The sequence below is a fragment of the Zalophus californianus genome, chromosome 10 (genome assembly GCF_009762305.2).
Source record: "Zalophus californianus isolate mZalCal1 chromosome 10, mZalCal1.pri.v2, whole genome shotgun sequence".
In the NCBI taxonomy this organism is placed as follows: Eukaryota; Metazoa; Chordata; class Mammalia; order Carnivora; family Otariidae; genus Zalophus; species Zalophus californianus.
This window is the reverse complement of record NC_045604.1, coordinates 2,281,572-2,294,271: the sequence shown is the minus strand read 5'-3', so window position 1 is coordinate 2,294,271 and position 12,700 is coordinate 2,281,572. Positions and strand designations below refer to the sequence as shown.

Here is a 12,700-nt window from a genome sequence, read left to right as displayed (position 1 = left end):
AAATGAAGATTTCACTTATTTAATAAATTAAAAATAAATTTTTACATCATATCACATTAACACATGGAGAAATCAGGGTTCCAGGGATAGAGATTGGTGGTTCTCTGGGTGAGTGTGATGCCTGGGTGGTCTCAGATGGGGTTTGTCAGCTGTGTTCAGTCTCTAGAAGAGAGAAGGCTTCACCCAGGGGCCTCTTCGTAGCCACCAGAACCAGGTTTCTGGGAGAGAGCTCAGGACTAAAGATGGGCAGGAGTTCAGCATGGAAGCCTAGGAGAAAGGCAGGGCTATTCAAAAAGAAACAGAGACACTCTCAGCCACTCCCTGCCTAGTCTGTGGGTACAGCCCCTGTTCCCCATGGGGGAGGCCTCAGGGTATCTAAGGAGACCCAGTTCTCCACCAGGAATGGGGTGCCCACTGTAGGTTCTCGGTGCCCAGGGTTCTGGCTTAAAATGCAGCTCAGGGATGGGAGTCCAATTCAGTAGGAATCTGCACTGACCTGTCTCCCGCCCCACAGCTGACTGGCTGGAGAATCACTGCAGGGAGGAACCCAGGCTGCCTGGCAGCTGTCGGGGCTGGGGGCCTGGAGGAGGAGCCTCAGAACTCCAGCCCCACCCACCCAGGGTCCCCAATGTAGGCCACCCTCACCCTGCTCCTGAAGGTGGAGCAGCCGGTCCAACAGAATCAGCGTCTCCACTAGTGGGGCAAGAAGCAGGGCCAGGCTGAAGAAGGCCACCACTCGGTTCTCCTGGGCCTGGTGGGCCCGAAGGGCAGCCAGATTCAGCGGCAGCTGGGGGTCCAGCCCCACCTGCTGGAGCCCCCGCTGCACGTATCTGTGGGGTCAGCCACAGACAGTACTCAGTTTGGTTCCAGGAACCCGCACCGCCCACTCAAAACCGTCCATTCCTAATTCGATTGCAACTTTGCTTCATGTGCTACCCTAGGATGCATTTTCAAACATTTCTCTGGCTGTGAGCTGTCTGTCCAATTGCAAATTAACCGCAAAATTTCTTTTCAGCCAGATCTGTCCAATTATTTAGCTATATTTTCAGCATTTGAAAAACTTGATAGTACCCAGATAGGAGAACGACATCTCCCTTCTAAAGAAATTTTGAGAAGCTGCCCCAAGACTTCAACATCAACCCCCTGGGCACGTTTAGAACTTCGTTGAGATAAGCCAACAAGTGAGGCTGGGGGGGAAATCAGGCGGTGAAGCCCCCTCTCCACCCCCCGCCTCCCCCAGCCTCACTCTTCAATCTTGAGCTCGTGGACCCTGGGGATCCCCTGCACGCCGGGCCGCCGAAGCTCAGGCCGGGCCCCCCGGATGACGGTCTCCAGTGCTGCACGGTAGCAGTGGGTGCGGAGGCCAGGGCCCGCTTTCTGTAGCCGCTTGGCGTACTCCTCCAGGGCGTGGCAGGCTCCCTCCCGAAGCCGGTAGGGCAGCTCGCAGCCCGGCAGCCCGGCCACCCACTGACTCAGCGGGTAGCCGCCGGGGTCACTCAACTTCATGTAGCAGCAGCCCACCGAGGCCAGTGCCACCACCTCGGGGCAGGAGAAGTGCCTCAGCAGGGCGACGCTCAGGTCCCCGCACGCATGGAGCCCTGTCAGCAGCAAGCGGGCCCCACTCTGGGGCAGGGTCTCCAGGGGAAGCAGCAGCTCCTCGCACAGGGCCGTGGGCTCCACCCACCTAACCACGTGGTGTGGCGAGTGGCGAGGGCCCGCGTGGACCGCCTGTGGAGGCAGGGCGGAACAGAGGCAAGTGGGAAGTCTTTCTGCTGTCCCCATGCCACCTGAGGTCACAGGACAGGATGTGTCCTCTGCCTTCCTTCCCAAGGAGGGGGAGAAGCTGGGGACCGAGACAGCTGGGCCTTGAATCAGGAGACAGGCTGAGCCCTGGGGCCCCTCATGGGGAACCACAAACCTCCTCCCCGAGTCCCAGTGCCCTCGTCCGTTAGGAGCCTGGTACCTGACTGGCCACTTGGCAGGTGGTGGGGAAAACACTGTGGAAAGCACTTGGTAACTAGAAAGTGCCTTTAGGATGTGAGGAGGCTCTGGCAAAAGGGGGCTCTCGGGCAAGGGGCAGCAGGATTAGAGACGACACCATCTCAATCGCAGAAACTGAGGAGTGGGTCCAGCTTCGGTGCCCCATTCCAGCCAACTGGACCTCGCCCGCAGCCCCGGCTGCAGGGAAAACCGGCCTACCTGTGGGTGCCTCTTCTCCTCTTTCTCCAGAGCCTGCAGGAGCTCCTGATCCAGGCGCTGGGCTCTCTCCACCAGTCTCTGATCCCCTTCAATGCTCTTCACCATCAGCCCCAGCCCCAGGGACATGAATCGGGAGAGATGTCCCTGGAGTCACGAGAGGGAGGACAGAGACAGCCCTGTTCAGTGCCCCCTCCGCTGTCAGCCTCCCACCATCAGGAAGTCGCCCAGGCCCCCAGACGGCTTATCTGCCAACTTCCACCACTCCTCAGCACCTGCTTCCCGGGGCCTGTGGCCTCGTAACCTGCCTCCAGCTTTCTATCCCTGCAATTCAAAAAAAGAAACCCCAAGCCCCAGAATACCAGGGGTCTGACTCACCTGGCCTGAACCTATATCCACAACCTGGGTGCAGCCTGTGAGGTCACTCAGCTTCTTCACCAACTACAAGAGGAGGGACAAAGTTCTCCTGGCTACTGGCAGTTGGCTCCCAGAGCAAACACCCACAGTGAAGGTGGAGGAGCTGCAGGTGGCGGGGGAGGATGGCGAGGGGGGGCCACGGGGGAGACAGGACATACGGAAACCAAGAGGGAGGGTGCTGACCCCAGGCTCAAGCTCCTCTCCTCACTCCTCTCAGCATGAACAAGGAGAGGAGCCCCCACCGTGAAGCCCAGAGCGGATGGTGGAGGTGGAAAACGGGAAGAAGACAGTGATTTGGACACAGCCACCAACCAACCCAACAAAAGGACAAACACACAACACAAAAAGCTGCAGCACTGAGATATAATTATCGTATGCCTGCCGAGGCTGGTCCTGCGGGTGACAGAAGGTGCTCACGTCCTGGTAACCCACAGCGCTTGCTCCCAGATGCCACCTGAATGCCAGCCATCTCACCTCTCCCAGCCTCCGGATCTCGTGCTGCTTCTTGGGCCTCACGTGTTTCCGGAATGGAGCTGTCAGGCGGGAGCTCTGGCTGGGGTTCTCCAGGAACTCGGAAGGGGTTTGAAACCCAGGTGTCCGGGTAAAGGCCAGGGCACAGGCTGTGGACTTCAGGGCCAGCAGAGAGAGTGGCCACACCGACCTGTACCTGTGACAGGCCGGCCCGGGACCCCAGTGAATAGCTCCATTGCATCCTGACCGCACCAGTCTGCAACCCAGGAAGCCCGGGGGAGACTCTGAGCCTGAGGCCCACCAGGAGGGCCCGGGGACCCTCTTGCCCATACCTGACCACTTCCCCTTCCCCGGGCATCCCCAGCAGCTGTGTGGCCAGCTCTGGCGGGTTCAGTCCGTCCAGTGCTTCCTGCCATGAGCGAGGGAGTGTTCTCCACAGGTCGTCCGTGAAGAATTCCTGCAGGAGCAGGGGAGAAGCAGTCTGGTCACTGCCCTCCCCACTCCTCCCTGCCCATCCCAGTCACCGCTCTCTGAAGCCGGACTCCATCAACCCCCCTTGGGGCCCAGGCGGCATTCTGGACACGCCTCTCCTTGCAGCACTTCCCCTGCCCGCTGCTCTGTGTGTTCCCTCCACACAACGGCGCCTTCACCTGGGCATCCCCAAAAGTGCAGTGACTGGCCTGTCGTATCAGCACGTTGCCATTTAACACTCCACCATTATGTGCACCGGACACTTTACGTGCCAGACACTGTATGTGACAGAATGCGTTTTTATTCATGCGTTTGTTCATCACCCACTCTGGAGCTCTGGTCACTCACCAAGCTCTAGTCTAGGCGCAGAGGATACAAGGAACCAGAGAGACAAGATTCTTCTTCTCACAAAGTTTACATAAAAAAGGTAATTTCAGGTAACATCAAATGCCACATAGACACTAAAACCCTGACGAAACAGTAACATGATGGAGTTTGAGAGAATGCTACTTCGAGGGCGCAACAGGGAAGACTTGTCTGAGGGGCTGGCTCTTGAGCTGAGACGTGAACGACAAATTCGCAACAGCAGATAAGAAAGGCCAGGCGGTACCTGCTGGAGGGGGGCAGCTGTGGCAATGCGGGGGTCAGAGTACAAACTGGCAGTTATAAAATAAATAGATCACAGAGATGTACGGCAGAGTGACTGTAGCTAATAATACTGTATTGCGTATTTGAAAGTTGGCAAACATAGATCTTAAAAGTTTGCATCCAAAAAAGGGGAGAGGGGTGCCTGGGTGGCTCAATCAGTTAAGTGTCTGCCTTCGGCTCAGGTCATGATCCCAGGGTCCTGGGATCAAACCCCGCATCAGGCTCCCTGCTCAGCGGGAAGCCTGCTTCTCCCTTTCACTCCCCCTCTGTGCTCCCTACCCCCCCCCCAATAAATAAATAAAGTCTTAAAAAAATTCAGGTAATAGCACTTATAAAATACTTTAATATGCCAGGTGCTGTCCAAAACATTTTCCACGTATTAATGCATTTAATCTTCAAACAACCCTGTAAGTACTAGCTTACCTCCCATTTTACAAATAAGGAGACTGACACACAGCAATTCAGTAAGTTGTCCAAGTCAAAAAGCTAGTAAGTAGCAAAGCTGGAATCTGAAACCAACTCCACTCTAGTTCTTGCTCTTAACCACTTTGTTCTACTGCCTTCCCGTGGAGGAAGACATTCCAGGCACACTAGTAAGTGCAAAGGCCCAGGTGCCCGCCATGTTTCTAGAACAGAAATCAGGTCAGTATAGGTTTGGAAAGGGAATGTGGGAGAACCAAAGTGACGGTCTTCACGAGGCAGCAGAGGACGGATCGTGCAGCGCTTTCTAGGTAACAGTAAGAACTTAAGATTTCATCAAAGTACCCAGGAAGCAAGGCAGTGTCTTGATCAGATTTACTTTTTTTTTAAGATTTTATTTGTCAGCGACAGAGAGAGAGAGCACAAGCAGGGCGAGCGGCAGGCAGAGGGAGAAGCCGACTCCCTACTGAGCAAGGAACCCGATGTGGGACTCAATCCCAGGACGCTGGGATCACGACCTCGCCACTTAACCGACTGAGCCACCAAGGCGTCCCTTACTTTTTTTTTTTTTTTAAAGTAAACTCTACACCCAACGTGAGGCTCAAATTTACTACTCTACCACCGACCCAGCCAGGCGCCCCTCATCAGATTTACGTTTTAAAGAGATCAATCAGGCAGCTTTATGAAGAAATGGTTATGGAAAAGTAGACACAGAGATCAGTTGGGAAGTGGTCCAGGAGCGAGAGGATGGTGGCTTCGCCCTGGGGGGTAGCGATGGAGATGGAAACCAATGGGTGAATTTGATATCTATTCTGCAGGTAGAGCTAAGGGAAGGACTGGACTGTACATCAATGAAGGAGGAAGCCGAATCAAGGATGCTTCTGGGTTTTGGGGCTGGACGAGTCAGTGGATACTGGTGCCATTCATACATCACCTCATTTATTCCCCACCGTGAGCCTTCAGACAGGGGTGACTATTACAGCTGAGAAACCCGGGCTAGGAGGAGTTTCTTTAAACGCCTAAGGCTGACCCTGTAAGGGAGGCAATAGGTCAGTGGACTCCAAAGCTCTAACAGCCCATTACACTGCTGAACCGGGGATTTAGCCAAAGCTTGGGTGATTCTGGAACACCTCGCGTGTTCCTAGGAGAGCTCAACGTAGCCGCGTCCACGCGTTTTACTTTGGACGTGGGTAGGTGAGAGAAACCACCCGGAGGTCAGGAATATTAAAATGTATGTCAACCGAAGAGCAAAGGGGGGGATGGTTCCTTTTTTGCACAGACGCATCGAGGAGCGGGCAGAAGCCACCTCTCCGGATTCTGCGCCTGCTGTGCGCACCCAGCCCACCGCACCCCCGTGGCCTCACGATGATGTAGGCGTCCAGGATGGAGCGGTAGCGCGCCAGCACACGGGTGAGGTTCACAGCCAGCTGCTTCCTCTGCTCCAGAGAGAGACCGCGCGCGGAGACGCCCGGCATCCCTGGCGGCAGCGGCGGCGTCGGCAACGAGAGCGCGCTGCGCGGGGACGGAACCCGCGGGGCTCCCGCACCCCCGACGCCCCTTCCCCGGCCGGCTGGGGCGGAAGACGGGACGCTCCCCCTGACGTCACAGGTCGCGACGCGGCGCGGCGTGGGCGCACACGTGGGGCGGGGCGCCGCGCAGTACGTCACAGAGGCGTGCCGCGACGCCGAGGCCCGCCCCTCCCCGCGCAGTTCCCTCCTCCCCCGGAAGTGAGGCCGGTCCCGCGTGCGGCGTTTCTCGCGGGGCGCGGCCTCCCCACCTTCGAGTTGTACCTCCACGGGGTTCGAGGGGCCGGGGAGCGCATCCTGCCCCCGCCGCTCCCCACGCCGCCGCCGCCGCCGCCGCCGCCGCTGCTCACGCGCTTGGAGTCCCTGGCCTCGCTCCCGGAGGCGGGGGCGCTGCGCGCCCGCGCACGCCGGCCCCCGGCGCGGTCCAATCCGCGCGCCTGCCGGCCCGGGCCTTGCCGGCGCGCGCCGACTTCCGCATCCGGCTCCGGGCGCTTCCGCTCTTAGCGGGGCCCTTTGGGAGGTAGGTGTGGGCGCGAGGGGCGCTGTCCGTGGCGGGGACCCCCCCCTCACCTCGGCGTACTCGCCGAGGTAGGCGGCCCCCAGCCTCGGTTCCCCGGCGGATATGTGTTGGTCAGAGGGCCTGTCTCGGGAGCAGGGCTGGGGTGAGATGCTTGCGGAGGGTCCCCCCCGGCCTGGAGCCGAGGGAGCCGCGCGGGGGGTGCCAGGGTAATCCAGAGGCCCTGGGGGCCGGCCCCGCCACTGCTGGCGAGCACACTTAGATCTCCCCTCCCTGGGCGGATGATGGAGCTCCCCTGTTCTGGCTTTCCAGGCTCAGAGTTGGAGCTGGTTGGCCCTACAGCCCACTCAGTTTCCGAATGAGACTGAGCTCGGGAGAGGGCAGGTGTCCCTTGTCAAGACCGTACAGCTGATGAATTGTGGGGCCGCGCCGGAATCCAGGCTTCCTGGCTCAGACAGTGCTCCTAACATCATTTCACATTACAGTTTCATTCCCACTCTGGGCAGTCGCTCTGATGTCTTTCCAACCTTAAGCCCCACGCAGATGGGTCTTATTGTTTACCAGGCCTGCGGGCTCGGTTATCAGGATCACTTTCTTCCCCAGGGTGTACTCCAGATCTCCAGATGTCGGCCTGTGGGGTTCAACAGAGGATGAGTCCTCTGTCTTTCTGTCACCAGTAAGCCACTCTTCCCACCTGCTTTCCCGCCATCCACTGTCCTCATGTCTACCTTACTCCTCAATCTGGATTTTGGTGAACCTCCCCCGAAAAAAGCATTTGAGGGGAATGCCAAGCACCGCAAATTTGTCAGGAAGCGGCGGCTCTTGGAACGGAGAGGCTTTCTGAATAAGAAGAACCAGCCCCCGAGCAAGGCGCCTAAGCTGCACTCAGAACCTCCAAAGAAAGGGGAGACTTCTAGCGTGGATGGCACTTGGAAGGTGTCTCTCCTTCCAAAAAAGAAGACCGTTTCCTCCAGCAGTGGACCAGAGCAGTCCCTGGACAAGAAGGCTGCAGTGCCGTGGCTGACCCCTGCTCCTGCACAGAAGGCCGGGTCTGCAGTGGCTAAGGTGGATTTGCTGGGGGAGTTCCAGAGTGCCCTTCCAAAGATTAGGAGCCACCCAACTCGCCCCCACAAGAAGGGCCCCCAGAAGAACCCTACTCAGAAGAATGCCCCGCAGAGCTCCACCCAGTCTCATTCAGACAATAAATGTTCCGGAGCATCCCAGAAGATGCCAAGGAAGATGGTGGCCATTGACTGTGAGATGGTGGGCACAGGACCCAAGGGGCATGTCAGTTCCCTGGCCCGATGTAGCATTGTTAACTACCACGGAGACGTGCTTTATGATGAGTACGTTCTTCCCCCCTGCCACATCGTGGACTACCGGACCAGATGGAGTGGCATCCGGAAGCAGCACATGGTGAATGCTACACCCTTCAAGATCGCCCGGAGCCAGGTGAGAGGCATGGGGTACGCTGGAGGCAGTGAGGTGCAGATCATTTCTCAGCAAGCGAGGTCACCCTAGGAAGGCGCTGAAGGATCCTGGCGGAGGAAGGGAGGGGGGTGGACTGCCAGATGAAGGGGGCTTCCTGCTGGGGTGAGGCATGGTGAGAGTCCAGAAAGTTAGTTAGCTGCTGTGATGAACTGGGTTAGCTGAGACCTACCTGAGCTCCCAAAATGAATCCTCGTGTGGGGAACTGGGAATCCACACAGAAATAACAGCCGCTGAGGGGCAGAGCAGCAGGTATGAATGGCGAGGGAAAGGGCTCAGTCTGGGAATGCTTTATAGCTGGAGTTTGGGGTTGAGCCCAGAAAGGTGGAGAGGGTTCCCAAGCAAGTGTGGCAAGCTTGGGACGTGGTGGTGGCAGGAGCAGGGTGATGTGTATACCCGGGACAGATGGCCTGAAGTGGAGGGGATAAAAGACACGGGGCTGGCGTGTCAGGGTTCTCACCTCGCTCACTGAGCACACCTCCTCATGGTGGCCCTGTGCTGGACGCTGGCCCCTGGGAGCACCACAGAGGGACAGGGAAAGGAGGGTGAACCTGGGAGGCGCAGGGAGGAGGTGGAGAGGGAGCCGGCTGGTCTTGGGAGGCCTCCAGAGGGCGTCCGTGGTCCGCGTCTGTCTCTTCAACTCCACATTCTCTGTCTTCTCTGGACACGCTCTGTTCCACGAATTGTGTTCATGCCCTGACAGTTGGAGGAGCTTCGTCACAGGTGAAGGGGCTGGATTTTAGAAAGAACTTGAGAGGAAGGGCTGCAGATTCTGTGCCCCGGGGCACCACTGAGCAGGACTTGGGAGAGGCAGAAGGTGGGTTGGGTCTGAGATCTCAAATCTGCTCAGCTCCAAGGAGAGCTATGTGTTGATTGAACACGCAGTGAAGGTGTTGGTGGACGGTAAATGGCAGTTGCAGTCAGGAGCACGCAGGTACCTAGTTGATTGGACTCCCATCGGGTTTTCATCATAAAGTGCTTCCTGGTGCCCACGCTTGGGTGTGACACTAGGGGGATGTTCAGATGGGTCTGGCCCCTTCTGGGGGCTCCTGTTGGCTCTGCACTGATCATAGGATTATTCTCTTGTTCACAACCTGTTTGGAGCCCTTTGGGGAATGGCCTTCAGAGCTCATGGTATATTCTTTGGTTGTCCTGTCGCTTTAAGATCCTGAAACAGTTGGGTGCCTGGGTGGCTCGGTTGGTTGGGCAACTGCCTTCAGCTCGGGTCATGATCCTGGAGTCCCTGGATGGAGTCCCGCATCGGGCTCCCTGCTCGGCGGGGAGTGTACTTCTCCCTCTGACCCTCCCGCCCCCTCATGTGCTCTCTTTCTCTCTCTCTTATTCTCTGTCTCTAATAAATAAAATCTTTAAAAAAAAAAAATCCTGAAATGGTGAGAGGTTACTTGGTCTCAAGACCGGTATGAATAAGGTTTCTGAGCAGCTGGTGAGTAGAGCAGTGGGGCTGACTTTCCCGGCTGCTTGACCGCTTTCCCCTGCAGCCAGAGTCTACAAGTGATTATTAAGTTTTTGTAGCTTGTAGGCCCTTTCAGAGTCTGATGGAAACCACAGACCCCTCCCCACAAAGAAAGCCCATATACATAACTGTTCGTGTGCGACATGGGCCTTCTCTTACCTCCCTGGAGCCCATCTTTGACTACATTCGTCCAAGCCGTGTGCCTGAGGCCAGCACGTGGGAATGGCTGGAGAAGTTCACGTAGCAAGCCAGAACTGAACTGGATAGTTAGCGAACATCTCACACGTGACTGTGGTTTGGGACTGAGGCAAACTGATCTGTCTTTGGGGTGGAAATTAACGAGAAGATAAGGAACCACTGGTTAAGTCCAAACCGGGTTACAGCCACTTTCACCTCGGGGAGTGGAGATGGCCCTCAGATGGAAGAAACCTTGTGGGAGAGCATGAGGTAGGTGAGCACATGGTGAAGAGAGTCTAGAAGGACCAGTGGCCACGTTGGGCTTCTGGGATGCAGGGGCTCCGCCTGCACGGCCACCTCACCACCGCGTCCCCTGCTCCCGTTCCAGATCTTGAAGATCCTCACAGGGAAGATAGTGGTGGGCCATGCCATCCACAACGACTTCAAAGCCCTCCAGTACTTCCACCCCAAGTCCCTCACCCGTGACACCTCCCATATTCCTCCCCTCAACCGGAAGGCCGACTGCCCGGAGAATGCCACCATGTCCCTGAAGACTCTCACCAAGAAACTTCTGAACCGGGACATCCAGGTAGTGTCTCCCCGGATGCTGCCAGGCCCCCGGCTCAGACCCGGGCGGGGGGAGCTCCTTGCTGCCTCGCTGCAGACTCTAGCCCCAGAATTGCTCTGGGACGTAGATGCAGGCGGCCGCTCTGATGGGAAGAGCTTTGGACAAAAAGCCCAGTAGTTTCTCCGTCTGTAGTAGGGTAATGGTTCCTGTTCTCTGCCTCGCGGAGCATCCCAGGGGGTGCTTGGGAGAGGGAACAGTCTTCAAGTGCATGCAGAACCCAAGCTGGGAAAAGGAGAAAGCACATCGTGGTGCCCTGAAGAGCCCGCAGTGGGCACCTGGGCCTCTTGTGACACGTTTGCACCGGGAGGAGGGCGGCCTGCCTGGCAGGAGGGCGGGCGCACATCATGTCGAGAGAGGTTGTGGAAGTGGGGAATGTGCCAGACTCGAGACCTGTCAGTGATCTGGAACGTTGTGTTTGCAGAGCGCAGAACGGACCGGGGCGGACAGGAACCCGGGAGTAGACCCCCCCCCCCCCCGAGTTGTAGCATTGCAGGCAGTAACTCAGCAGCAGCGTGTTGGGGGTCAGGGGGAAGCCAGTCGGGAAGGAAAGAAATGGTCTCTTGTGGCTTCACGCTCTTCTCTTCCTCCTGCGTTCAGGTCGGGAAAAGTGGACACTCCTCAGTGGAAGACGCTCAGGCCACCATGGAGCTGTACAAGTTGGTTGAAGTCGAGTGGGAACAGCAGCTGGCCCAGAACCCTCCGAAAGACTAGTGGCAGCAGGGCCGCGGGTGACGTGGGGAGGCAGGGCATGCCGCATGCAGGAGAGCCGGCCGTGGACCCGCGTGCCACCGCAGGCTGCAGTTCTGCCAGCTCGGGGGCGGGAGACGGAGGCTCCGCCCCAGGCTTAATAGTCATTGAAGTTTCACCTCAGGTGTTGTGTCGTGTGTCTGGTTAAGTGTTCCGAGGAAGGAGGAAGCCTCCGCGTCAGAAGCAGCCCTACACTGTTTACCTCTTACACGGTGCTAAGCACAGGTCCCAGGGTGCGGTGCTCCAGCGGGCCTTTGGAGCTTCACGGGGCACCCTGGGCAGTGGAGTTTCCCAAACGGCCTTCTCACCGGGGGGCCACAGGCCCCATCGTATGCCTTTTGTTGTCAAGTAATTAGCAGCACCCTCTTTCACTCTCCGAAGTACCCTGGTTGGATGACAGCATATCCCAGACTCAGCTTTTGGCTCAGAATCTCCACCTAGTCTGTGGTGGTCTGTCGCCCATCCTTCCCACCTTGATCTGCAGAGGATCCATCCCTGGGGAGGTTCAGTTCCCCTTCGGGTTACAAGGCAGTAGAAGTAAGAGCGTGACTTGGAAATCAACTTCTCTGGTTTAGGAAAGCAGTCCCTCTCGTAAAGTAATAGAGAATTTATTTAACTTAGGTCCCCCTTGGTAGGTTAAAAAAGAATTTTAAGTGTTTTCATGGTTTTTAGTGTTTTACTTTGTTAAACCAAACCTCTAAAGACTCAAATTATTCCCTCGATAAATGTTTGTAACGGAAGAACAATTGTGTGCTCCTGCTGTTGTTTGAACTTTACGTTAAAAAGCTTGGTCACGAGGAGGGGTGCCTGGCTGGCCCAAGGAGAGCATGCAGCTCTTGATCGCGGGAGTTGTGAGTTTAAGCCCCACGCTGGATATAGAGCTTACTTGGGGGGGGAGGAATCTTGTCACGAGGTCTTAGGGGCTGTGATTGCGTGAGGGGTTCCCGGATCTCTGTGGACCCCCATTGCTAGAAGTCATCGAGAAGCACTGACCAAGCCTTTGCGTGCAGCCCACGTGCTCTGCTGCCTTGTCCTATCCCTGTCACAAACCGAGCACACCTAAAATGATGCCCCAAACCACTCAGACACCTTCACAGGGGAGGGTATGTGACCAGCAGCGTGATTCAGAGTGGGCATGCAGGAGGGACAGGGCAAGGGAGGGAAGGGTGCTTGGTGACGCCAGCGTGGTTGGTCCTGCCGGCTCTTCCTGGGTGGCACACACCCTCATCTTGGGAAGGTGAGTCACAGGTCTGACCTTGTGTCTGGCACCACTGTGTGTGCCGCATCTTGAGAGAATGCAGCCTCCGTGTCCGCACCGGGACTTGTGCCCTCTGGAGTGGCGGGTTTGGCTCCAGGGGCAGCGCTAGAGCCACGGCAGCTGGTTGCAGGGAGGTTCCTGCAGCCAGACCGGACCTCGGCCGTGGCCTTGCGGTCCTGTCCTGTGCTCAGGATCTGCTTGCACAGGCAGCTGCCGGGCTCCGAGCAAGTTGGTTCCTGCTGAGCCTGACGTGAGGAATGCC

General features: G+C 57.3%; 2 protein-coding genes across 8 annotated transcripts; one reads left to right on the top strand and one right to left on the bottom strand.

Annotated features, from left to right (window-relative positions):
- Positions 1–3: 3 nt before the first annotated feature.
- Positions 4–6,366, bottom strand: RRNAD1 (ribosomal RNA adenine dimethylase domain containing 1). 6 transcript variants are annotated; one of them, XM_027610610.2, is made up of 9 exons: positions 5,988–6,119; positions 5,558–5,654; positions 3,417–3,541; positions 3,088–3,280; positions 2,575–2,637; positions 2,200–2,343; positions 1,247–1,728; positions 646–830; positions 4–267 (listed from the first exon to the last, which is right to left on the bottom strand). In XM_027610610.2, exons 3-9 carry the CDS (start codon positions 3,440–3,442, stop codon positions 146–148), a joined length of 1,215 nt encoding a protein of 404 aa, XP_027466411.2. In that variant the 5' UTR covers positions 3,443–3,541; positions 5,558–5,654; positions 5,988–6,119; the 3' UTR covers positions 4–145. The 6 variants fall into 6 exon arrangements, with proteins under 6 accessions (XP_027466411.2, XP_027466409.2, XP_027466412.2 ...); XM_027610608.2 differs by lacking the exon at positions 5,558–5,654 and having other exon boundaries at positions 5,988–6,366; XM_027610611.2 differs by lacking the exons at positions 5,558–5,654; positions 5,988–6,119 and adding an exon at positions 5,278–5,551.
- A 165-nt stretch (positions 6,367–6,531) lies between these two features.
- On the top strand, positions 6,532–11,926 carry ISG20L2 (interferon stimulated exonuclease gene 20 like 2). 2 transcript variants are annotated; one of them, XM_027610613.2, is made up of 4 exons: positions 6,532–6,669; positions 7,270–8,118; positions 10,194–10,394; positions 11,031–11,926. In XM_027610613.2, exons 2-4 carry the CDS (start codon positions 7,387–7,389, stop codon positions 11,142–11,144), a joined length of 1,047 nt encoding a protein of 348 aa, XP_027466414.1. In that variant the 5' UTR covers positions 6,532–6,669; positions 7,270–7,386; the 3' UTR covers positions 11,145–11,926. The 2 variants fall into 2 exon arrangements, with proteins under 2 accessions (XP_027466414.1, XP_027466416.1); XM_027610615.2 differs by lacking the exon at positions 6,532–6,669 and adding an exon at positions 6,676–6,811.
- The last annotated feature ends 774 nt before the right edge of the window (positions 11,927–12,700 follow it).